The 26,528-nt window shown below is 49.4% G+C and overlaps 1 protein-coding gene across 1 annotated transcript; it reads right to left on the bottom strand.

Annotated features, from left to right (window-relative positions):
* Window positions 1–3: 3 nt before the first annotated feature.
* Window positions 4–26,528, bottom strand: RAB40B (RAB40B, member RAS oncogene family). The gene is given in 7 exon segments (XM_029213327.1): window positions 4–792; window positions 795–1,031; window positions 1,926–2,148; window positions 2,852–2,929; window positions 3,769–3,829; window positions 5,030–5,090; window positions 26,344–26,528. Coding segments are annotated over 7 exon segments (930 nt in total). The 5' UTR covers window positions 26,486–26,528; the 3' UTR covers window positions 4–664.

Below are 26,528 nucleotides of genomic sequence, written 5' to 3'. Positions count from 1 at the left end.
GAAGCAAGTATACTTTTTATTGTTGAGAAACATTTTCTTAAACAACAGTGTTCACTTCACTCTTAGCTGAAACTTCAGGCTTTGAGTGACATTTTCTTGCCGATCTGGACCTGGTGTAACCGTGCTGTGGTATGTTCGCTGTAACTAGAGATATCTTTGGCATTTTCTTCCCTTAGCTTCATAACTCATGGAACATCTTGTACAAAAAAATGTAGATTTACAGAAAAATATGCATATAAATCACTTATTAATCCCAAAACGTAGTAAATAACATAGCAAAAACTCGATCAAATCCGTTTCATACACAAGCTGGACAGATCTGTTGTACCTTATCTCTAACTTATCTGTGGCATTTTATAAATTAGTGCTTTGACATTAAAAAGGTTTACAAAAAGGCCCTGCGTAATGTCAAAGACTCTAATTTCTCTCTCCATCCTTGCTTTTCATTCTCTAGAATTTATACTCATCACACACATGTCACCATTCTTATAAAAAGCACTTATTTTAAGAAAAAAATTGCACTGCAATCATGATCTAAGTAGCATTCAGAATCATGTTACCAAGAGAAGGTCATCCCTTTATAAACACACGTCTGAAACAAGAGCCCCACGCCTGTCCATGCAGACATGTCAGGTACGCAGGGTACTGGCCACAGTTTCATTGCTCAGGGCCGCGTGGTCACTGTGACATTGGCGGGTGTCTGCATCCAGAGTGGCCTCCTGCCTCCCACCTGTGCCACTCCTCTGCCTCGCGCCCTCCTCAGGAGACTTTGCAGCTGTTTCTGGTGCAGCGTTTGGGGGGGCTCTGGGGAAGGTGGGCGGCCTTCGCTTTTCGGAGGCTGGTCCTCTTGTGGCTGGAGCTGGTGGCGAGGGAACAGGGGCGGCCGTGCATCACCCTGGCATTCAGGCCGCTGGCCATCGAGAAGGACTTGAGGTGGCTCCTGAGGGTCGTGGGCAGCGGCAGCCTGTCCACCAGGTGCACGGGCGTGCAGGACACCACTGCCCTGCAGCACAGGTCCTGCAAGCTCAGTACTTGGGAAAGAAAAGAAAACCGATTTCATTTGTGTTGTCCTGGGCACGGGGCCAACGCAGGGCCAGCCACACACCTGTCCGCCCTCCTCTCTGGGACTCTGGAGCAAGATGTCCCACCCTGTGCCCATGTGCAGTGATTGGAGATGGATGGTCCTGCTTTCATCACCTTAAATCCAGTTTGTCCCCAAACTTGAGACCCCCACCATCTCTCCCTCTAGGTCTGAGAGGTGAGTGGACTGCCCAGCGATGGCCAATGAGGTCTCCTCAGGACTAACATGACCAACTTTTGGGGTCGGAGACCAAGGGCTTCAGGAGACGTGCTTCCCCAACTGAGTAGCTGACACCAAAAACGTGTGTTATCAGCTTTATAAAGACGTATTGGAGAACACACCAGAAAAGCAAATGCTGTCATTTATGTTTTACCTACATCGTTCATTCTGTGAGTCAGGGTCCCTGCTCAGATAGAGAGGGGCTCCCAGGGGCCTGCTGGGAGGAGGAACGGCATCTCACCCCTGATGCAGTCGGGACACCCCTCAACCCCTGGAGGATCAGACAGAAGAAACACGACCCAGGACTTTGGCTCCTTTTGGAATCAAGGTCCTAACAAATAATGTTCATAACAGTGCTTCTCAACTGGGGGCGATTTTGACTCCCCAGGACATTCAGCAAAGTCTGGAGACATTTGTGGTTTTCACAAATGGGGGCAGGGAGACCAGGGATGCAGCTCACCCACAGCACACACAGTGCCCCCACCAGAGGACACTCCATCCAAAATGGCACTAGTGCCAAGCGGCAGAAGCCCTGATTTAGGAGAATGGAGACAGTGGCCCGGGGAATGGGTCCTGGGAGGCTGAGCACTGGCGGGGCTGCAGGGTGGACTGGATGGACACCTACCCTTGCTTGGCCTCCAGAGCCGGTCCATCCCATGCCGCAGCAGCACAATCCTGGCCAGCTCCATAAAGGACTCAGTGACGTTGAAATTGCACAGCGGGCTGACCTCGAAGAATGTCACACCCAGGCGCTCCGCATAGGCCTGGGCCTGTTCCGTGGGGACCTGCCGCTTGAAAGCCAGGTGCAGGCGGTTCCCCACCAGGATTTTAGGGACCCCCGGGGCGTGCTAAAGGGTGACAGAAGGGCAAGGAAAGTGGGTCACGTGAAGGCTTTGTTGTTGGTACCATGGGTGTCCGGGGTGAATGGTGTCCACTCAGAACCTCAGAATGTGTCCTTTTTTGGAAAGAGGGTCTGTGCAGATGTAATTAATTAAGATGGGATCTTGGGGTGGACCCTAAATCCAGTCACTGTGTCCTTATAAGAAGTGGAGAGGACATAGGATACACAGGGAGGAGGCCACGTGATGGTAGAGCAGAGACAGAGTGACACATCCACAGGCCAAGGACCAGGGCCTGTCGGCAACACCAAAAACTGCAGGAGACGGGAAGGATCCTCCTCTCGAGTGTTTGGAGGGATCGCGGCCCTGCCAACACCTTGCTTTTGGACTCTGACCTCCAAAACTGAGAGAATACGTTTCTGTTGTTTTCAGCCACACAGTTTGTGGTGAGTTGTTATGGCCGCGCCAGGACACTCACTCAGTGGGTGGGACTGACCACTCCACGTCTCCACTGGCAGTTGGGCCGGTCAGGGTGCCAGCAGGCAGCAGCCTGGTCACCACCTATCAACCTACCTGACTGCATGCAGGGCCCGATCCTGTGCTGGGACACGACGTGTCCTCCTCCCTGTGGCTGGAGCCTCGTGCCCTGGCCGCCCCAGCCCCCCCACCCCCCTCACAGGGCCACATGGACGGAGCCCTGGCCATGTCATACCTCATTAATCTCCTTAATCCACCGGTCGATGCCATCAAAGGACCAGCGGTTTGCGATGTCGTAGACCAGGATCACACCCTGGGGGAGGCACAGTCACTTGTGGCAATGCAAGCCACTCAGGCACACGCTCACAACCAGCTAAATAGCCATTTTACTTATGTTAACACAAAACATATTATTTCGATTTGTCTGCCAAATGTAGCAGTTATATGATCACTTCCAGTGATATTTCATAAGCTCACTGATAAACCCTCAAATGTGAATGTGAGCTGGGGACTGGAATTCAATTCCCCACATTCATGAGCTGGTCCAGGGACACGGAATGCGGGGGGACTTCAGAGCCCACCCACCTGGACGGAGGGCTCTCACATACGTACAGACACACACGCACATGAACACGGTGCACACACAGCCCACATGCCTGCATATTTATGTACACACACGTGTAGATGCACGTGCCTACACACTGCTCGTGCACACGTACATACACGTGTAACACATGCACACACACATGCCTGATGCAGAGGGCTTGGGAGCCACCAAACAGTCCAGGGCAACACTTTTTAGACTCTGGCATCAACTTGTATGTGAGCTAATTGCCTTGTCCTCCAAGTATCCATTAAAGAACGTTCCAAGAGTCATTATTCAAAGTCAGTTTGAGGGACTTCCCTGGTGGTCCAGTGGGTAAAACTCCGTGCTCCCAATGCAGGGCCCCGGGTTCGATCCCTGGTCAGGGAACTAGATCCCACATGCATGCCTCAACTAAGAGTCCGCATGCTGCAACTAAGAAGCCTGCGTGCCACATCTAAGAAGCCTGTGTGCTGCAACTAAGAGCCAGAGCAGCCAAAATAAATAAATAAATAAAAAACAAAAAAGAAAAACAAAGTCAGTTTGACCTCCTGGTTCAGGGGTGTTACCTGTGCGCCCCGAGAGTAGGAGCGGAATATGGTACAAAATCTTCCCTGACCCGACGTATCCCTGGAAAAGATGTTGGAAGTCTGTAAGAAGAAATCACTGCTTCCCGACAACAAGGTTTTTGAACTCGGGAGCCAGAGCAAATGCATTTTACAATTGTCAGTTGGTGGCCATCCCACAGAAAGTCCGAGCCCCCAACAAGACATTGGGCACCTTATCCCTGGAGAGATCTGGACATTGGGATGTCCTTTTGGGCTCATTCTCTTTTCTAATTATTTAAAAAGTCAACTAGAGAAAATAGTGATGGGTTTCAACATAATAATTCTGACATTTCAATAAGTCTAACTTAAGTTTTTAAAAATTTTTAATTTTTAAAAATTTGGAGATAAAGCTGTGTAGTAAGGAATGTGAGTCTACACTGTGGGAGAAATAGGCCAAAGGATTTGGTGGGGTCACTCCACTTCCAATTAACTCTAAAAGATCATGGGAATCCCCTGGCCAGTCCAGTGGTTAGGACTCCTGGCTTTCACTGCCAAGGGCATGGTGGCTTCAGTCCCTGGTCAGGGAACTAAGATCCCACAAGCCGTGTGGGAGAGGCTTCCTGGCCCAGACTTGGGGGCTGACTGCTCCTGATTAGGGGCAGATGGGGGTGGGAGAAGGGGCTCCAGGCCACTGCAGACACTTGTGGCTTGGGGAGAGGTCTGGCATGGTCAGGCGGGAGAAGGGAACCATGCAAGTGACCATGCAGGTGGTCCAGGAGAGGGGATGACACAGGGGCTAGTGACAGTGGTCAGGAAAACCACATGGGCTGGGGGCAACTCAGGGATTAGTCACAGCAGTAAAACCCTAGTCCCCCATCCCCAGAACTGGAGGGGCAGGGGTGTGACCAGAGTCTCAGAGCCAGGGCTGCCTGGAGTGGGGACCAAGAAAGAGACCCAGGCCAGAGCTGGGTCTTGTTTCACTGGGCAAACCATTTGCTCTGACCTCTTGCACCCTGACCTCTTGCCCTCCTACCCTCCACCCTCCGTCCTGTTGATCTTGGTCAGGACACACAGCCCCTCTGGGCACTAGAGAGGCAGAAGCAGAAGCACGTCCACATGCTCTGGACAGACTCCAAGGCCCACACAGATCTCATCTTCCTCGGGGGGCACTAGGTCAGGCTGGGGCAGAAGCAGTGGATATTCCCACAGGTGGTACCAGAGCCCCTGAGGGCCTGGACAGACCTGCCCTGTGCTCAGGGGCCGGGCAGAACCCCTGACTCACCAGAGCTGCAGCTTCACCCGCCGGCCGTCCAGCAGGATAGTGGTGGTCTTGTAGTCGATGCCTGTGAAAGAGGGTCAGGGTGGCTTAAAGCAAAGCACTTCCACAGTTATGCTCAGGTAAAAGGTGCAGATAAGAGAAACTCTCTCACGCTGGGGGAGAAAGGACTACCTACCGGTGCAGATCCAGGACTCACAGAGACGGCTGGACTGGGCCCTGCTCGGACCCTCCCCTCGCCCACCGGCCTCGCCCACTTGCTCTGTGGAGCGGGGCCTCCAACCTCCCTCCACTCCTCCCGCACCACCACTGCCTCCAGCTCAGCGCCCAGGCCCCCGCCGCTGCCCAAAGGGTGGGCAAGCAGGAGCCCCCTGAACCGTTCAGCAGCTGGCTCCACGCATGGCCTGCTGGCCCTGGGTTTGCCGAGTGGCAGCCACTCACACACCCTTGTCTCCGCTGGACTCAGGGCTAAAACACAGACATAGTTTCTCCCAAGTTATCACACCAAGAATTTAAAGTAAAAACGTGTAGAATATGAAATTAGGTATGAAGTATTATCTCAACTATGCAAAGACAAAATGTGTGTACGTATGTGCACAGGGGTGATGAAATAAAATTCATGTTTTATGGCAAGACAAGAAAAACTTAAACATAAAAAGGTTTTCTGCCCTTATGGGCCTCCTGGCTCCCCTTTAGTGTGTATTGTGCATCTGCACTGACCAGACCTCCTTAGGAGACAACATTCCTTCTTAATTTTGTAAACCGTCAGGATGACCTGCTTAGCACTTGATAACTCCTCAGGAGATAACCTTCCTTCCTAATGTTTAAGGGGTCACGATGACCCAGTTTTGTTTTGCAGGAGCAGACCTGGATTGTAGAAACTGTCAATATGTCATCTGATGTATATCCTTTTGTCTCAAAAACGTATATAATTGTACTTTGACCTCTGACAGTTTTCAGAGCTTTCTGAAAGACTGTCTCCCAGGTTATAATCCTCAGGTTGGTGCAAATAAAATTTTCCATTCCTTTCTTAGACCAACTATTGATTAATTTTTTCGTCAACATGCATGGCGTAGTTGGCAGGATATCAGAGACACCCACCAGAGGATACCTGGGGTCTACCCTAAACTGGTGCTCGGTACTAGCCCTTTGAGCCCCACCTGCTTCTTGGAACTCTTCAGGTATTCCGGTGAGTTCTCCTGATGTCCAGATCTTATTATTTAAGTGATGACCCTACAAATTTTTTTCAAGCTATTTTGTACTTAAGACTTGGAGTCTTAAGGGGCACCAGTGCATTTCCTTGGCAGGGTCCTAGGGGGATCTAGGCAGCAGGCCCCGGGAAACATAGGTGGCTGGAGTTTCGTTAAATTTAGCTTAAATTAAAAACGAACAAAACAAAAAAACAAGTTGATATATGGTCTGAGCAAATGGTTTGCCCAGTGAAACAAGAGACAGCTTGCTCAGCCCCAAGAACAAGGAACACCTGCTCCTTCTGGCCACAAGGTGTCCTCAGGTGACTGAGAACCTAGTGGAAGTGTCTGAGGATCAATTTTTCGGATGTGTAGCAGTACTACAGCAGATCCCACTACAACAATTAAGTAAATGCTGCTCTTCCAGGGACGCAGGAGATAAAGGCTGATCACCTAGTGCTCCAAGCACCCACAGCGGTTTTAGATTGTCAGAGGGAGAAACCAAGACATGTAAAAGAGCTGAACCGACCCTAGCGTAATTCCTTGGAGAGCTAGACTCAGAAGCAGCACCCACAACCATACTGTCCTCAGAAAGTTGTTCAGATCATATCTTTTCTCTGAATTAGGCAACCAAATTGATAATGGGAAATTGTGCTTCAAAGGTCAAACAGCTCCTGAATGGACAGCCACCTATGGGGATACCAGCTGGGTTTATATAGAGCTGATGCTTGCAAGTGCTTACCTAACTGGGAATCAAAGGAAATCCTGCCCTGAAATGACCAAGCTGGGATTCTTTTTTGGCATTCCAAACTGATTTTTCCGTGAACAGTCAGAAGAAGCCAGCAGAGGGTAATTTCTTACCATGTCAGTCAGTCTCCTGGACCCCTGCCCACAGGGTCTGCTGGAAAAAAGAGTGATAAGAGCTTTTCTTTTTTCTAAAATTGGATTAGCAGCAGAAATTATTTGTAGGGCTATCTTCTTGGATCCTTTGAATTGGAAGGACTCCTAAATTGTAAAGCTCTCATCTTAAACTATTGTACCTATTTTAATTAGTATGCAAAAGCCCCAAAAGGCTTCAATATTCCAAAATAGCCTCATTGAAGGATTTGTTGTAGAAGGCTAATGAAAGGTTGATCATATAAAAGGTACCTACAATAAAAGACTATAAAACTGCCATAACTACTACTCCATCCTCCTTTTTTTAATTTTTATTCATTTATTTTTTTTTGGCTGCATTGGGTCTTCATTGCTGGGCATGGGCTTTCTCTAGTTGTGGCGAGCTGGGACTACTCTGTTGCGGTGCGTGGGCTTCTCACTGCAGTGCCTTCTCTTGTTGCGGAGCACGGGCTCTAGGCGCACAGGCTTCAGTAGTTGTGGCACACGGGCTCAGTAGTTGTGACACACGGGCTCAGTAGTTGTGGCTCGCAGGCTCTAGAGTGCAGGCTCAGTAGTTGTGGCACACGAGGTTAGGTTACTCCACGGCATGTGGGATCTTCCCAGACCAGGGCTCAAACCCATGTCCCCTGCATTGGCAGGCAGATTCTTAACCACTGTGCCACCAGGGAAGTCCCTAAATGGTTATCTTTAGAAATGGGACCACCTGAGGTTATAGGTGAGCCTCTTGGGGTCAAAGGTTGAACTGAGGGCCATAGTTAAAGAATTTCTTAAACCCAGGGAAGATCATCAAAAGGTTTTGTAAATGGATTACCAAGATGGGAGGCCACAGGTCTGTCTAAACCTGTGACCATAGCTGATATTCAGAGCCTGATAGAAAAAAAAAAATTTTTTTGGCCTTCTCCTCTAAGCTAAATGAAGGAAAGAAAAACATTCCCACAGAGGTGGATGAGTATGTGGGTACTTTGATATCATTTAGGTGGCCACCCAATTATCTGAGGAATTAAAAACAGCTGTCCTTGTTTTAGAACTCTAGTGTTTACAGGACCAAAGGTGTGGCTCCAGAAACAGCCCTAGGCCCACCAATCCTTTTACCACTCCCATAATCTCCCCTATTTATCTTAAGAGGCTGTAAGTAAAAAAAAAAATCTGGCTTTAAGGGAAGAAAGAAAATCCTCCTAGGACAACTTGCATTTTTCCTCCTCTGCCTTTGAGATAGAAATGTTCTACCCAGTCTTCTCCAGGAGCTCTTATGCAGGCCATCTTCTTTAATGCAAATTTCAGGAAGGTAACTCTTTTTTTTTTGAATATTAATTTAATTTAATTTATTTTTGGCCACGTTGGGTCTTAGTTGCGGCACGTGGGATCTTCATTGGGGCAGGCGGGATTTGGTTGCGGTGTGCAGGCTCTTCGTTGTGGCGCGGGCTTCTCTCTCTAGTTGTGGCACACGGGTTTTCTCCCTCTAGTTGTGGCGCGTGGGCTTAGTTGCCGCGCATCATGTGAGATCTTAGTTCCCTTACCAGGGATTGAACCTGTTTCCCCTGCATTGGAAGGCAGATATTTTACCACTGGACCACCAGGGAAGTCCCTCAAGAAGGTAACTCTTATCCAAGGGAGAAAACAAAAGAGGGATAGGTAATTTGGAACCTGATTTGTCAAGGGCAATACAAATCTTAAATGTCTTTTCCATAAATATTAGTAAAAAGGATTTAGCCATCTAAACAGGTGAACTTGATTTGTTCCATCTGCAAGAAACCCAATTTGAATCCAACATCTTTTGTAACTTACGTGTTTTACATTATTGTACATGATTCATGGTTGAAACTCTGGAATGGGAACTGGGGTCTCTGTTTGCGTCTGTGTGTTTGTATATATCTGTAAATGTGTGTGTTGTAGACGTGTGGCATTGCCAAAATTAATTTGTAAAAGAGCTCTTTAATTGGCTTAAAGGATAATAAGCACTTATACAAATACTCAGAAATATAAAAGGAATGAACCCAAATGAACTTCAGGATCACATGATCTAGGGTTAATTTTTAATGAATGAAAACAAGTTTGAGTTTATTGATTTAATTATAAAGACATATCTTTGGGTTTTTTTGGCCACACCACGCGACATGCGGGATCTTAGGTCCCCGACAAGGGACTGAACTCGCCCCACTGCAGTGGAAGTGCAAAATCTTAGCCACTGGACCACCAGGGAAGCCCCAATACAGACATACCTTTAAAGTCATCAACATTAAGTATATACTACTTTGTATGTAGGTTAACCAGAAATCAAATAAGATTGTATAATTCCTGTCACAAAATTTGTCGACAAGAAAAATAACCTGATGTGATGAAACTTTCAAGCAAATTAAATGTAAACGAGATAAGAGCTTTCAGGTGAACTCTTTAGGAATAATTATGTTTTAGGACTGTCTACTTAAAAGTAGTTTCTCCAGATTTTTGGCAGTTTTGATTACACTTTATGTAACTTATAAAGTGATGGTTTCTTTCCTTTCACACTGTGTATCACCTACTCCTACTAAGATAATGATATCTAAACAAATTGAAACTATTGATCACATCTACAGTTCTCCATAAATTAATGAACGTCCATGATGCACATGCTTCCTCCCCAGGTGGAAATTAACCTTCACACAGAAGAATCAGGGATGGGGTGTACGTGGGGAGCAGCTCTGGGGAGAAGGAACAGTGGAGAGAGTCCAGAATGGCTCAGCCTCAGGATCTAGCCCCAAACCAGGCCCACCGCTCAACCTGTCGGTTACATAAGGCCACAAACTCCTTTTTGCTTAAGCTTCTTTGAGTTGACTTTTTTGTTTGCACCAAAAAATGCCCTGACAGAAAACCCATGAAGTACAGTGACTGGAGAGAGTGACAGAGGAAACCTGACACACAAATCCTGGAAAAGCTGCGGAAGACACATTTTAACATCTTCCCAAAGCAGAGCACAATGCCTCCCACACCCCAGAATTTCACTAATAGTGAACATGTATTTAAAAGAAAATCTACAGGAATTCCCTGGTGGTCCAGTGGTTAGGGCTCTGCCCTTTCACTGCTGAGGGCATGGGTTCAATCCCTGGTCAGGGAACTAAGATTTGGCCGCATAGTACGGCCAAAAAATAAAAGAAAATCCAACTCAATGATAATGATCTAACTATTAACATTCAGGACCCAAACTAAACTCTGACTCTGGTGGTTGTTCCCACCAGGACAGCCCTGCCGGGTCACCTGCCCTTGGCACACTGACCCTGACGCCTGGGACCCTGAGGCACCCTCCCAGAGCCGCGTATGCTTTGGAGACCCAGGCCCAATCTGTCTCCATCAGTGTTACTGTCCTTTAGAGCTGCAACCCGGCCTACTTCCCTCCATCTATGCAGCTGTGCACTCCCATGGAAGGCCCCTCCTTTGAATTGGGGACAGGGCAGAGCAGGGGAGGTCCAGGGGTGGGAGATAAAGCTTGAAAAAACACTGCTCACCCTCACCCCCCATTTGATCTGTAGGGTGGAAAATGGGAATGGAGATGGGCTAGCCCCCTGGGGACCCCACAGGTCCCCCACATAGCACTGTGGAGACCCTGCAGGGAGAAGCTCTGTGATGCATGGGATCAAATCCCAGTCCTGACGACCAACGGCTTCCTCCCTCTCCCCGTGCCTCAGTTTCCCTGACAGCTCACGTCTGGTACCTGCCGCCAGCAGTGGCCTAAGCTCAGCACAAGCTCCATTCTTCCCCAGGCCTTAGGGTCCCAGGATAAACCCTCTGTCTCAGCTGTACCTGCCACAGAGAAGCCCCCAAATTCCACCCATTCACACCAGGTTCGAAGTCCCATTGGGAGAAGAGTCTCTTTTTTCATACACTTATTTATTGAACCGTTTTATGTTCCTCCTGTTATGTGTTTGCTCTGTTCCTATTTATTGTATTTCCTCTTCTCTGTTACTTCATGTTTTTGACAGTAGTGTTGTCAGTGTTAGGGTCAAAAGGTGTAACGCACATTCGCTGCACTTAGCTAATTCACCAAGAACTCTGTCCATCAAAATAAAAATACACAAAAGCTCCTAGAACAAAGCCTGTTGGAATGTTCACTGAGTGAGTCAGGACAACAGAGACAAGAAAAGAGATAATTTTAGCCTGAAAAACAGCAAATGTCAAATGCCAAGACACTCCCTACACTTTGAGGCCACGTGATGTGTAAATAATCTATTTCAGCTCATCCAGCACCTGCCGAATTCTATCTCCTAGAACAAGAGGACGCAAACATGTAAATACTGGTTAAGTATCATTGACAAACATATTCATCATGAGGACCTGACTTTTGAGAACTTGTCTTATGTTGAATTAAAGTATCAGAAAGCAGGGTGCTGGCTGCCAGGGGCGGGGGAGGGTCCAGGTTTCCATTTGGGGGGTGAGAAAAATGTTCTGAAATGAGAAAGTTACAGGGTCGTGAATATACCAAATACCACTGAACTGTTCACTTTAACATGGTTAATTTTATACTATGTGAATTTCACCTTAAAAGAATATATATACATATGTGCTATCCAGAGACCGACTCTGGCCTGGCTTCCCCAATCAGAAGGGCACTTTGTTGGGAGATGTTGGGGTGCCTCGCAGGACCAAGGGGGCGGGAGGGCTGCATAATGGGGCTCAGGATGGAAGAAGCAGGGAGGCCCCAGGGCTGAGGTACAAGCCCAAGCTTCACCCATGGCCAAGGCCCAGAGCCTGCCCCTGCAGGGCTGCCTCCTGTTTCTAAATGGTTCTAAAAGTGAGTCATGCATGTTTTTTTTTGTTTGTTTTGTTTTTTTTGGCCACGTGGCATGTGGAATCTTAGTTCCCTGACCAGGGATGGAAGCCGTGCGAAGCGCAGAGTCTTAACGACTGGACCCCCAGGGAAGTCCTGCAAGTCATGTTTTAAATGGGCATTTGAAGTGTGTTCATCATATGAGAATCATACACAGAGAGCAGTTACTGAAATCAGCACCAGTCCCCCTCCTCTTCAGAATCTACCCCACCTCCTTTTTGAAAAGGAAAGTATGTTCCCTGCATGTTTCTCCTTGCTGGTTTTTCTCTGTGAAATAGCAAAGCCGTGTGACCCAGGTGCTTCCAGGCTCCTCTTGGCCTGGCTGCCCCAGCTCATCCACACAGCTCCCAGCTCTTAGCTGCCTGAGCCGCTCACTCCCCACGCTGGGGGCTAAACCCTCCCACACCCTCCCTGGCAGGGATGGGACCACTGTCACACCTGCCTTGTTCCCTAACGGCCTGTGTCTGTGCTGAGCTGCTGCGTCCAGGTACCCTGTGAAATCCCACAGCAAGGACAAGCCCCACCAACCAGACACCGGCGGGACCTGGCACATCATCCCCCATGAGTGAAACTGGGGAGTAACCCAGAGCCTTCCCTAACCATCGCTCGGGTGTGGCCAGATGATAGCCCCCTCTTTCCAGAGCTCTGACACCTCAGAGGGTCCCAGTCCCTTCAAATTGCAGGGCTGCCCCTGCCAGGTCTCGAGGTCACCCTGAACCTGGACTCAGGCTGAGGCAGGAGATGGATGGGCCCCAGGCTGAACAGTTTCTCCCCTGTGGACAGAAACTCCATAAAAGCAGGATGATGGAGGAGGCTGGGCCCTGCCCAGATAAAAGACCACATATTCCTCATTCTTGAAGTTAAGGAGACCTCCCTGAGTACACATGCACAGAAAGGCTCCTTAGAGGTCAAAAAGGGAGGGGGCGCCACCCCATAGTAAGTGATGTCAACTACCCATAGGCCTCTTCGCTAGAATCCATCTTGGCTAAGAGATGCGCGCGCACGCACACATGGGAAGACCCTGAGATAAACCAAATATAGATTCAGAACCAGGCAAAGCAAGATTGCCTAAGGAAACCTGGAAGAAAGGCCCCATAAAAGTGATTCAAACTACCACAACAGTGCAACTCTCTCTGAGCCCGCCCGTGTGTCTATCCACAGGTACCGTACTATTTTTCCTCCTAATAAACACTTTACTTGCCTCACTACTTTCCATCTCTATGTCTCTATGTGGCAATTCATTTCTACACAGCGATGGGTCAGGGCCTTGTCACTGTCCATTGGTCCCTGGTGGTCTGGTGGCTAGGATTCAGTGCTCTCACTGCCACTGCCAGACCTCAATCTCTGGCCAGGAACCGAAATGCTGCTTCAAGCCGCTGCAGGCTGAGGCCACCCGAGATCAAGGCCACCAATAGGGTTCATCGGTCAGGCCAGAAGGGGCCTCCCCCCGCCCTACTCTGGACAGCCCAACAGTCTGGGTGACACTGCCAGGGAAAGCATTGCCATCCTCCATGAAAAAAAAAGGGCGGCGGGACTTCCCTGGTGGCACAGTGGTTAAGAATCCGCCTGCCAGTGCAAGGGACACGGGTTCGAGCCCTGGTCCTGGAAGATCCCACATGCCGCAGAGCAACTAAGCCTGTGAGCCACAACAACTGAAGCCCACGCACTTAGCGCCCATGCTCCCCAACAAGAGAAGCCACCGCAATGAGAAGCCCGCGCACCATGACGAAGAGTAGCCCCCGCTCACCACAACTAGAGAAAGCCTGCGTGCAGCAACGAAGACCCAACACAGCCAAAAATAAATAAATAAAATTTAAAAAAAATTTTTTTGAACAAAAGGAACAAAGTTGAAGGACTCACACTACCCAATTTCAAGACTTACTATATATTTAAACTAGTCAAGACAGTGTGATACTGGCATAAGAATACACAACAGAAAAATGGAACAGAACTGAGATGAGAAATAAAACCACACAAATATGGCCAATTGATTTTTTTTTTTCTGTACATGGGCCTCTCACTGCTGTGGCCTCTCCCGTTGCGGAGCACAGGCTCTGGACGCGCAGGCTCAACGGCCATGGCTCACGGGCCCAGCTGCTCCGCGGCATGTGGGATCTTCCCGGACCGGGGCACGAACCCGTGTCCCCTGCATCGGCAGGCGGACTCTCAACCACTGCGCCACCAGGGAAGCCCTGGCCAATTGATTTTTGTTGTTGTTGTTGTTTTAAAGATTATTTATTTACTTATTTATTTTTGGCTGTGTCGGGTCTTAGTTACGGCACGTGGGGTCTTCGTTGCAGCATGCAGGATCTTTAGTTGTGGCATGTGGGCTCTTTGTTGCAGCGCGAGGGCTTCTCCCTAGTTGTGGCATGTGGTTTTTCTCTTCTCTAGTTGTGGTACGCAGGCTCCAGGGCGGGTGGGCTCTGTAGTTGTGGCGCGGGTTCCAGAGAGCGTGGGCTCTGCAGTTTGTGGCACATGGCCTCTCTAGTTGAGGCACGCGAGCTCAGTAGCTGTGGTGTGTGGGCCTAGTTGCCCCGTGGCATGTGGGATCCTAGTTCCCTGACCAGGGATCGAACCTGCGTCCCCTGCATTGGAAGGCAGATTCTTTACCACTGGACCACCAGGGAAGTCCCTGGCCAAGTGATTTTTGACAAAGGTACAAATCAGTGCAATAGAGAAAGCATACACTTTGAAAAATGGTGCTGTAACTTCTGGGCATCCCTACGCAAAAGTAGTGAACCTCAGTCCATACCTCATGTTATATAAGAAATTAACTCAGGGGGGACTTCCCTGGTGGCACAGTGGTTAAAAATCCGCCTGCCGATGCAGGGGACACGGGTTTGAGCCCTGGTCTGGGAAGATCCCACATGCCACAGGAGCAACTAAGCCCGTGCACCACAACTACTGAGACTGCACTCTAGAGCCCATGAGCCACAACTACTGAAGCCCATGCTCCTAGAGCCCGTGCTCCGCAACAAGAGAAGCCATCGCAACGAGAAGCCCTCACACTGCAATGAAGAGTAGCCCCCGCTCACCGCAACTAGAGAAAGCCCTCGCGCAGCAATGAAAACACAACGCGGGCATAAATAAATAAATATTTTTTTAAAAAACAAATTAACTCAGGGACTTCCCTGGTGGTCCAGTGGGTAAAACTCCATGCTCCCAATACAGGGGGCCCAGGTTCGATCCCTGGTTGGGGAACTAGATCCCTCAAGCATGCCACAACTAAGAGTTTGCATGCTGCAATTAAGAGCCCACATGCCGCAGCAAAGATCCCGCAAGCCGCAATTAAGACCCAGAGCAGCCTAAATAAATAAATAACTAAATAATAAAAAAGAAATCAACTCAAAATGGGTCACAGTCATAAACGTAAAACTAAAACTTCTATAAGAAAACACAAAAGAAAATCTTTGTAACCTTAGGCAAAGAGTTCGGCAATGATTTCTTATATACAACACCAAAAACATGGTCTATAAAAGAATAAATTGATAAATTGGACTTCTTCAAAATTAAAAACATCTGCTCTTTGAAAGATACTTAATAAAATGGAAAGAAAACCCACGGACTGGGAGAAAATATTTGCAAAACACATTTCTAGGGCTTCCCTGGTGGCACAGTGGTTGAGAGTCTACCTGCCGACGCGGGGGACACGGGTTCGTGCCCCGGTCCAGGAGGATCCCACGTGCCGCGGAGCGGCTAGGCCCGTGAGCCATGGCCGCTGGGCCTGCGCGTCCAGAGCCTGTGCTCCGCAACGAGAGAGGCGACAACAGTGAGAGGCCCGCGTACCGCAAAACAAAACCAAAAACACATTTCTAATAAAGGACTTGGATCTAGAATATATTTAAACATCCTCAAGACTAGATAATAAGAAAACAAACAACTTAAAAAAATTTTAGGGGCTTCCCTGGTGGCGCCCTGGTTAAGAGTCCGCCTGCCGATGCGGGGTACACGGGTTCGTGCCCCGGTCCGGGAAGATCCCACATGCTGGTCCGGGAAGATCCCACGTGCCACGGAGCGGCTGGGCCCGTGAGCCATGGCCGCTGAGCCTGCGCGTCTGGAGCCTGTGCTCCGCAACGAGAGAGGCGACAACAGTGAGAGGCCCGCGTACCGCAAAAAAAAAAAAAAAAAAAAATTTTAATGGGCAAAAGGGTTGAAAGACACTCACCAAAGAGAATACCACAAAGATGGCAAATGAGCACAAGAAAAGATGTTCAACCTCATTAGTTGTTAGGAAATGCAAATTAAAATTACAATGAGAGATCACTGCACACCTATTAAAATGGCTAATATTGAGAAAAACAAAATTAAAAAATACTGACAATACCAAGTGCTGGTGAGGACACAAAACAACTGTACCCTTCATAGGCTGCGGGTGGGAATGAAAAATGGCCGGGTCAATTGGGAAACAGTTTGGCAGCTTCTTTTTTCTTTTTTTAAATATTTATTTATCTACTATTTATTTATTTAGGCTGCAATGGCTCTTAGCTGCGGCATACAGGATCTTTAGTTGTGGGATGCGGACTTCTTTAGTTGCAGCATGCATGCGGGATCCAGTTTCTCGACCAGGTATCGAACCTGGGCCCCCTGCATTGGGAACACAGAGTCTTACCCACTGGACCACCAGGGAAGTCCCCGGTTTGGCAGCTTCTAATAAAGTTAAACATACACGTCATATGACCCAGCAATTCCACTCCTAGATATTTACCAAGTTCACACAAAACGCGTATGCAACTGTTTATATCAGCTTTACTCACAGATTGCCGAAGACTGGGAAGCACCCAGACATCCCTCCAGGGGTGGTTGGACAGCCCGCTGTGGTCTGTCCACCCGCTCAGGAGGAAGAAAAGGTGAAATTGTGCACAACACAGAGGGATCTTAGAGGCTCGTACCAAGTGCAGAAGCCAGCCCACACGCTGTGGGAGCCACTCCACGACCTTCTCAAGGGCAGACCACAGAGCTGAGGACAGATGGGTGGTCTGCAAGGCAGGGGTGCCATTCCTGCCCCAGGGCCCAGCCAATGGGGCAAGGAGCCGACAGGGGCGAGGGGTTCCAGGCCTGAGGCTGTGAGAAGAGGGGCTCCCACTGGGGCCTGGGTCCCAGCTCTTCCTCAGGAGAAGGAAACTGTCCATCTTGGGAGTGTCACTACCTGTACTGGGTTGAATAGTGTCCCCCGAAATCCATGTCCACACGGAACATATGAATGGAAACTTTTTTGGAAATAGAGTCTTTGCAGATGTCATCAAGCTGAGGTCACACTGAATGAGGGTGGCCCCCCATCTAGGACTGTCTTGATAAGGATTTGGAGGCAAACAGGGAGAAGCAGAGATTGAGGTGATACTGCCACAAGCCAAGGGACGGCAAGGGTGCCAGCAACACCTGAGCTGGAAGGCTCAAGGACAGATCTTCCCCGGGAGTCTTGGTGGGGGCGGGGGGGAGGGCAGCCCTACTGACACCTTGATTTCGGACCTCTGACCTCCAGGATGGGGAGAGTGTGCATTTCTGTTGTTTTAGGCCATCCCCCACTGCCGCCCCAGTTTGTGATAGTTGTGAGGGCAGCCCTAGGAAATGGTGCACCATCAACAACAACATACCTCCTCCCCCCACAGCCCCCTCCCACCTCCCTGTGCTCCAGACGGTGCTCCAGACAGAAGCTCAGGGCCCCCGCAGGTCTGACAACGTGGGCTTTTGCTCTCAGACACCAGGCCAACAGGACACCATGGCCACTCAGCAGTGGTCTACCTTCTAGATTTTACTTCCAGATGGAGTTTCTCCACCTGAGAGAGAATTTAATACTCTTCACACTTATCAATTTATTTTTCCTGTTAAGATAATAACTTTTAACCTTACATATCAGGGTCAACTAGAGTTTAATATGTGTAGTTACGATTCTACCTCTGTAAACTTTTTTGCTTTTATTTTTAATCAAACAAAATGCCAGTCCTGTCACGAGTCACCATAAGATTCAAATTCATGAGTAAACTCAGCTGAGTCACATTTAGGGGAGGGTAACCATTAATTATTAGCTTCAAGAGGTTGGAATACAAACAAAAAAACAGCCTGAGTGTCACTTCGGCTGAGGAAACCCCAGGATCAACAGCTTTATGGCACAATCTCCCAAGAGATGGCCAGCAGCAGGTGGTTTCGGGTGGGAAAGGCCGGCATCCGGAGAAAGATTAAGAAGCCAGGCACAGAGTCCCGGGGCTGGAACTGCTGTGATCGGTTGCCGGGCACAGCACAGATGCCAGGACAGGTACCTTCGAAGACTGGGGGCCCTGACGTTTTCCATCTCTTGATTCTAGAAGCATGCCGATCTCTCTCTCTACCCGCCAAGTCTTAGAAAACAAGTCACGCTGTAAGGCCCCATTAACCAAAATCCCAGGTCTGTCGCACTCAAGTCAGAAGTCCCCACAGCAGCCTGAAGGTGACAGGGGCCTGGGTACCAGATTCTAGACTTTGCAACATGTTAAAAAGAGGTTAAGACCTGAAATGCCAAAACCACTTAAGAAAATACAAACCACGGGGCCAAATTCTCAGAAATGTAATTGATTACCATTATGAAGTCCCCAAAAGGCAAAGCATGCTGTGGCAAAAATAAGACCACCTAAAAAGACAAGTTGTTCATATTAGCAGACTGATGAAATGCTGGAGGCATCTTAAGCCAGAGCGGCGCAGTCAGACCAGGTTCAGGAGCCCCTGGAGGCCCCGCAAACGGGCGGGTGGACAGGCAATCTCGCTCCTGGAGAGAAGGAGGGGGAAGGCAACCCAGGTCAAGTGGGGAATTTGGTTGAGGCTTCCGAGGAGGCAAGCCCACTTCTGAAGAAGGTAAACCCTGAAGTTGTCACTGAAGCTATTATCTTATATCAGGACCCCTTTAAATTGTCTTGTTTGTGGATCTGACAAAATCTACATAACGGATATTTTTAGGTCCAAACCCCTCGGGTGCTGCAGCTCTTCTGCTTTTGCTTATACACAATTCACTCTCTGTAGCCAATGAAGCTAAAGAAGCCTGGAAAGTTTGAAACAAAGGTCCGGAACAATCTCTTAATGTGAAGTAAACCCACAGCCTGCAAATTCTTGGTGACACACCAGCCACTTCCCCATGCCTTGCTGCTTCTCTTCACCCCACACAACCGGCCACATCGAACCTGAGCTCCTGGGCCAGCAAGGAGTGAGCAGGTGCGGCTTGGCAGGACCCAGGCAGGACCTCAAGGCTGTGCTTGCCCAGCCGTGCTCACCCTGCAGCCACTCAGGCGTCCTGTGCCAGTGACAGAGGACACAAGGGGTGGTGGGTGGGCCTCTGGCCCCAGTAGCTGAGTCTCTGTCTGGGAGGAACCCGGGCTGGCCGGTTCTGAGTCCCTCCCTGCCTGTCCCCTGACATCAGGTTCGCCTTGGGCTGGGGGCTGCAGGGGTTAGAGGTGAGACTAAAGGGGCCGTCACCACTGCAGAAAGGAGACCCCACAGGACACAGGGGAAGTAGGGCCGATTCAAGGGCTTTTAAAGAGAAAATCTGATATAAATGCAATTTTATCATTTTCAAACACATGGAAGTATTTATGACATAATTTAAAAAACCCAACGCGTTAAATTTATTGAGTGCTCACAAGTGGTACCGAGGGAGGTGAAGGAGTTACACCAAGAAGAAGTAGGATAAAACACGACTCGACTCTCAGTTCAAACTTGAAAGTGATGACTTTATAAATCGTGTTTTGAATCTTAAAGTGGTTGCCCAGGAAACTGGCAGAGTAGCTTTAAGCTGCCTGCAGCAGCTAGAAGGCAGCGGGACAGTGCGTGAACCTCCTGGTGGAAAGACTGTCAAAGGCAAAGAGAAAGGACAAATAACCTGTCTCATGAGATGGTTCTTCTATACTCTCAATAAGTGGGAGTTATTATTTTTATCTCTTGGCAAAAATGAAACTGAGAAAGAAAGATGGGATCTTCCTGCTGGGAAAAGGAAGCTGGAGAAATAGCCAAAAGAGAGTAGTCGGGGAAACAGTGAGTCTCCTGCTGGGAAAAAAACTAGGAGGCGAGAGATTGCAGCCTTTGGTGTCAGTTTGATCCACTTTCCTCTCCCATCACTAATGAAATGAACAAAATGTAGAAACTCGGCAATCAGGGAAGGAAAGGGCATGGACCTGGTGCCGGGAACACCCCAGATGGAGCCCAGGGGAGACCCAGGATTAACAGAAGGCAGAGCCCAGCTGCTGAGGCTTTCTTTCTTTCCTTTCTTTTTTTTTCTTTTTTACATCGTGAAGCACCGAGCTGATCTCCCTGTGCTATGCTGCTGCTTCCCACTAGCTAACTACTTTACATTCAGTAGTGTGTATACTCGATGCTACTCTCACTTCACCCCAGCTTCCCCCTCCCACACCATGTCCTCAAGTCCATTCTCTACGTCTACATCTTTATTCCTGCCCTGCAACTAGGTTCACCAGTACCTTTTTTTTTAGATCCATATATATATGCATTAGCATATGGTATTTGTTTTTCTCTTTCTGACTTACTTCACTCTGTATGCCAGACTCTAGGTCCATCCATGACGCCTTCTTTCCACTTCTGCCTGGAGCAGGACTTTTGAGGGGAGAGGATGCGGGACTGGGCACCAGCCCACCGGACAGAAGTGAGGCTCCGGGGCCAGCAGGGGCCCGGCAGGACCAGGAGTGTGCACGTCACCCGTGGGAGGGGAGGACAGCTCCCTGGGCAATGGACCACCTGGCAAGGGGTCTGCGCAGCCCACACTCCCCCTCCTGCTCCTCCCGGAGCTCAGGTTACAGGACAGGGTCAGGAACCCAAGGGCCCTTCCCTCCATGAGTAGGCTGAGAGGAAAACAAAAGGTCCAGCTTGGAGAAGCCAGGCCTCACCAGACTCTGTCAGAGCACAGAATACGTGCAGGCGGATCTGCCTGGGTGTGAGCAAGACGCAGGGAAATGCAGCAGCGCCACCTGCAAGCACTGGGCAGACCCACCTGCAAAGGAGAAAGCATGCAGGTGGGAGGCTGTGCGGTCCCTGGGCCGCGACAAGGGTGACAGAGCAATGCTGGGAAAGGGGGTCTCCCACTGCATATCTACTTAGAAAAAAATGTGTCTTGACCCCTCCCCCCATCCCTCATCCCAGCGGGATGGCAGCCACCAACCTCAGAGATAAGACGGTGGAGCCTCAGGGGACAGCCCCACCCTGGGACAGGCAGAGACTTGTTCAACACACCCAGAGTCCCTGCCATGAACACCCATCATTTACTTGGACTGTGTTAAAATGAAGGGCTTCTGTTCTTAGAAATACTATTAATGGGGTGAAAGGCAACACAGACGAGCGTAGATACTCACAATACGTATTTCTGACAAGGGATTCACAGCCAGAATACATTTTTCAAACACTCCTACTGACCAGTAAAATAAACTCAACCTAATGAAAAATGGACAAAGGTGTTCAATCTCATTAGTCATCAGAAAAATGCAAATTCAACTACACTATACTTTCCAGACCAGTAAAATACTGACCAGTAAAATAAATTCAACCTACTGACCAGTAAAATAAATTCAACCTAATGAAAAATGGACAAAGGTGTTCAATCTCATTAGTCATCAGAAAAATGCAAATTCAACTACACTATACTTTCCAGAACGGCTAGAATACAAAACAGCAAGAACCAAATGTTGATGTGGATGTGGGCAAACAGAACTCCCGATCTTTGCAGTGAGAGCGTAAACTGAAAACAATTTTGGAGTATCTTCTTAAGTTAAACATATGCATACCATAATACTCGGCCATCCCAGGTTTAGGTCTATTCTGACAGAAACGCATCTTTTGTACTCTAAAGATGCACAGTGGGAATGTTCACAGCAGGACGAATCACAACAGCTGGAAACTGGAAACCACAGAAATGCCAACCCCAGCATGATGGGTAAATAAACAGATCGCAGTACGTTCACACCAGGGATATCATAAACCTTCCACAGCCATACACAACCCAGGAGAGTCTCACACAACAGGAGCAAGAGAAGCAGTCACATTACAGCTCTCACTTTTACACAGAATGGATGAGACAAAAGTGGCCCATGTTGTCAGAAGCCAGGCCAGTGGTGACGCTGCAGGGTGTCATGGCTGGGGGAGGGCTGGAGGCCCAGGGGCCTGTTGGTGTTGTGCTTCCTGGGTACTGGTTGCATGGGCGTGTTAGCTTTGTGAAAATTCACTGAGCTACGCAATTACAATAGGTACACTTACCTATATGTAAATCATACTTCCATAAAAAGTTTAAAAAGGAAGGGAAAAGAGATAGAACCTAACTTAAAAGGAAATATGACCCCAGGAGCAGAAGGAAACTCATCCCAGTTACTTCATGCAATGGAACACCTAATAAAAACACGCTGTTGGTAAAATAAGAGTTCAAAGGAGAGTTTTTGTTTGTTTGTTTGTTTTTGCGGTATGCGGGCCTCTCACTGTTGTGGCCTCTCCCGTTGCGAGGAGCACAGGCTCCGGACGCGCAGGCTCAGCGGCCATGTCTCACGGGCCCAGCCGCTCCGCGGCATGTGGGATCTTCCCAGACCGGGGCACGAACCCGTGTCCCCTGCATCGGCAGGCGGACTCTCAACCACTGCGCCACCAGGGAAGCCCCAAAGGAGAGTTTTTAATCTAATGAATTTTTAAAGAATTCTTTAAAAATTGAAAAAAAGGAAAATTGTAAAAGTAAGGAAAAATTAGACACCAAAAGGACATCAGTACTGAATTAACAAATAAGTTAGAACAGCTAGAAACAGTTTGCTAAAATAAAAATTACCAATAAATAGGAAAGCCTTGAGAGTACCACAGAAATGCAGAGAGAAAGACAAAAAGAACAAGGCACTTAGAAGACATGAATGGAGGACAGATAAAAACAGCCCAACGTGAGAATAATCAGTGTAGTAGGCAGAGTAATGGCCCACCCAAAGAGATCTGTGTCCTAATCCCCAGAATTTGTGGATATGTTAGGTTACATGGAAAAGGGGAATTAAGTTTGCTAGTCAGGGATGAATTGGGAGATTGGGATTGACATATATACACTAATATGTATAAAATAGATAAGTAGTAAGAACCTGCTGTATAAAAAAATAAATGAAATAAAATTCAAAAAAAAAGTTTGCTAATCAGGTGACCTTAAATTACAGAGATTATACTGGATCATCCAGCGGCCCCAATGTGATCACAAGGGTTCTTAAAAGTGGAGTGGGAGGCAGAGAATCTACATCAGAATGAGGAGATGGGAGACATCTGCTGGCTTTGAAGGTGGGGGAGGACCCACAAGCCAAGAGACACAGGCAGATTCTAGAAGCTGGAAAAGGCAGGAAAACAGACTCACCCCTAGCACGTCCAGAAAGGAATGCAGGCCTGCCGACCTTGATTTTAGCCTATGAGACTGTGTTGACTACCTACCCCCAGAACTGGAAGAGAATAAATTTGTGTTGTTTCCAGACACTAAGTTTGTGGCAATTTGTCCAGCAGCCACAGGAAACTAATATAACTGGTGTCCCTGAAATAGAAACACCAATAAATGTAACAGAAGATGTTTTAAGGACATAAAATAAATTTCCCTCAAATTAAAAAAGAAATATGCAAATTGAAAGAGTACTCAGTGTACCAGGAGTTCAAAATGAAGCATTCAGCTCTGAGACATGGTCTGGTTAAGCTCATGAAATGAAGCAAGAAGAAGGAATCCGTCAGAAATTCATGAAGAAAATGCAAATCACCTACATGGGGAAAAAAATCAGCTGACTTCAGGCTTCCCCACATCCAATGGCAGAGGGCTGTGGAGCAATGCTTACAAAGGGTTGAGGGAAAGAAAACAGAAGCTAAGAATATTACACCCAACCAAGATACTGTTCAAAGATAAGAGTCAATGGACAGACACTGTCAGACATGAAAATGCGCAGGTAATACTCATAAGCCCTTCCTGAAAAATGATTGAAAATGAAATTAGCTAATTAGACAGCAAAATAAAAGGACTATCGGTGAGCACAGAGTTCTCTGAAATGTTGAATTAACACTGAGCAACTGTGGGCACTGTAGCTACGATACAGAATTGGGTGTTAGAAACCTGGGCAATGTGAACATAACAGCACGGGCCGAAAACTCAGGCGGCGGGTGGAGGGGGATGGGTTGTGAGACTGAAATGCCCTCACCTTTTCTGCCAGGAGCACGTACATTGTTTCAAAGTGAAACGTATCTTTAAAATAATAATGATGATGATTCCAATTTCTTACAATTTTTCATAATCTCTTTTCTTAATCCAAGAAGAATCTTTCCGTAAATCAAAAACCCACATAGGGCACATCTATCATACCGGGTCTTTTCCACAGTGTCTCAAGCCAAGCTGATAACAAAACCTTTCGTGGAAAGTGTCTTTTTAGCCTAAATCCTCCCTCTGTGTTAAGGAAAAACCTTGAGAAGAAAGCGCTAACTAGTTGTTAGCAGTCTTGGTTCAGCACATAGAATGAAAGTAATGAAGCAGAAGCACCAAGCCTCTCTTCACACCAGCCAGAAGGACCTCCTTTTATAAACATTTGTCTACATTCTTCCTATTTGCCCCTGCACTGTTCACCTACTACAGAACAGAAAACATTCCACAGCCTGTTCCCCCAAACATACACAGCGCTTTATTTGCTGAATGTTTTGTTACTCCACCTCTGGCCCATCCATTCACTGAGCCCCAGGCCCAGAAGACACAGCCGTGAAGGAAACAGACACAGCCCCCACCTCCCACCCCGCTGAAACCCAGCGCTGTGCTGTCCAGCAGAGCTCTGCCGTCTCACAAGTGGCTGTCCAGCACTTAAAATGTGGCTAATGCACAGTTTTAGTTGTATTTCATTTTAACTACGCGTGCTTTAAATGTAAAAAGCCACACATGTGGTTAATGGCATCATCTTGGACGACATGGTTCTAGAATCAGAATCTGCATTTTCATAGGACTGGGGATGAATCTTACTATGCACTGCAGTGTGAGGATGGATCCAGGTTTTCACCATCAGCTCATGCCCCCCATCTCGAACCTTTCCCGACTCAGTTTGCCACCCACTGTCTTCTCAATCCTACCCTGCCTGATCAGGACAGGAAGCACCCCCAGGCTGGCTTGAACATTAAGACTCCAGTCCCTGGGCTGCCCTTTTCGGCTCCCCAGGAACCAGACTGCAAGCCCAGGAGCAGCAGCGTCTGTGTTGGAAATGTGGCTCCCACCCCTGAGATGACAGCTCAAAGGTTTCCTTCCACAGCCACTCATTCTGCACCATCCAAGCAGCCTGTGGTGGGTAAAGACCTGTGGGACCACAGGACACCTGGTTGTCCTCCCACCTCCTGGCCCAAGTTCCCGCCCACGCACTCTCCTCTTCGCCCCGCTTCTTTTCTTTTTAATGTCCACTCCCTCTCAAGGGCTGCTGCTCTCAAACTACAAACTTCGGGGACCCCCTGCCGGCTGCCCTCTGGGCGCTCTGGCTTCCCCTCACCCTGGGACCCACTCTCCTGCACTCTCTGTCGTTGCTTCCCTTCCTGCGCCCCAGGTCACGCTCCCTAGGGTCACTTGGGTTCCTTGCCCTCCCAGGCTTGTTTATCAGCGCAAGGAGCCCCTCTACACGTCACCTTGGAGAAGCCTCAAGACTTGTTCTCTGCGCCTTCTCTCCCTCCCCTTCCAACCGACCCACGAGCAGAGCCACCACCTGGGAGCCTGCACCCGCTGCGCTCCGATCCCACGCTCCTGTCCCCTCGCGCCAGCGCCGTACCCTCCACGCGTGCTTTCCAAACTAGTCGCGCACACGTGTGGCCTCCCTGCGAGGCAGCCCAGAGCAACCCTGCAACCCCTTCTCCCCAAACCCGGGCTGCATGGCGGCACGCTCTCCTCCGCCTAGCCGTCACCCCCAGATCGGGAGGACCCCAGCGCCCTATCCAGCCGCTTGCTCCCGCCGCACGCGCTGCGTGCGCCTGTCCCAGCCCCACCCCCATGAGCTGCCTGGGTCCCCCACGTCCGGGGTTGGGCAGGGGGTGCAGCCGGGGCTGCCCGCGTAGTGCGGGCGGGATCCAGGCACAGCCTGGACGGCCCTGAGCCCGGCGCTCCCTTCCCCGGGTCCGCGTCCCCTCTCTTCCCCGGTCCCCGCGCGTTCCACCGCCTCTCCTCCCCGCGCCTCCGCGACCTCGTTTTCCCTCCCAGGCCCCGCGACCCGCGTTCCCCTGGCCAGCCGAGCGCTCCCCTGGCCCGCCGAGCGCTCCCCTCCGGGATCCCGCGCCTCCCCGGCCTCCCTGGCCTCTCTCGCTCCCGTCTTCGGCTCCGCTCCCCGGGCCCGCGTCCCCTCTCCTCCTCAGCCCCCGCGCGCTCCCCCCACTCCTCCACTGTCCTCCCCGGCCTCACTCCCGGACCTGCGCCCCTCTCCTGCCAGGTCCCCGCGCGCTCCACCCCGACTCCTTCCCGGCCCGGTGCTCACCCGCGGGGTGACCGTACGGGGATTCGGCCGCACCGTCCTGCAGGCTCGCCAGGATCTCGCCCTTGCCCACGTCGCTATCGCCCACCAGCAGGAACTTGAGCAGGAAATCATAGGCGCGAACCGGGCTGCCCCCGGTGCTCATCTTGCCGAACCGGCGCCCGCGCTCATGCCCGGCCCGCGGGACA

This window comes from Monodon monoceros, unplaced genomic scaffold, assembly GCF_005190385.1.
Source record: "Monodon monoceros isolate NGI ecotype Baffin Bay Population unplaced genomic scaffold, NGI_Narwhal_1 Super_Scaffold_9, whole genome shotgun sequence".
NCBI lineage: Eukaryota > Metazoa > Chordata > Mammalia > Artiodactyla > Monodontidae > Monodon > Monodon monoceros.
The sequence above is the reverse complement of the archived record's forward strand: the minus strand, read 5'-3'. Positions and strand labels throughout refer to the sequence as shown.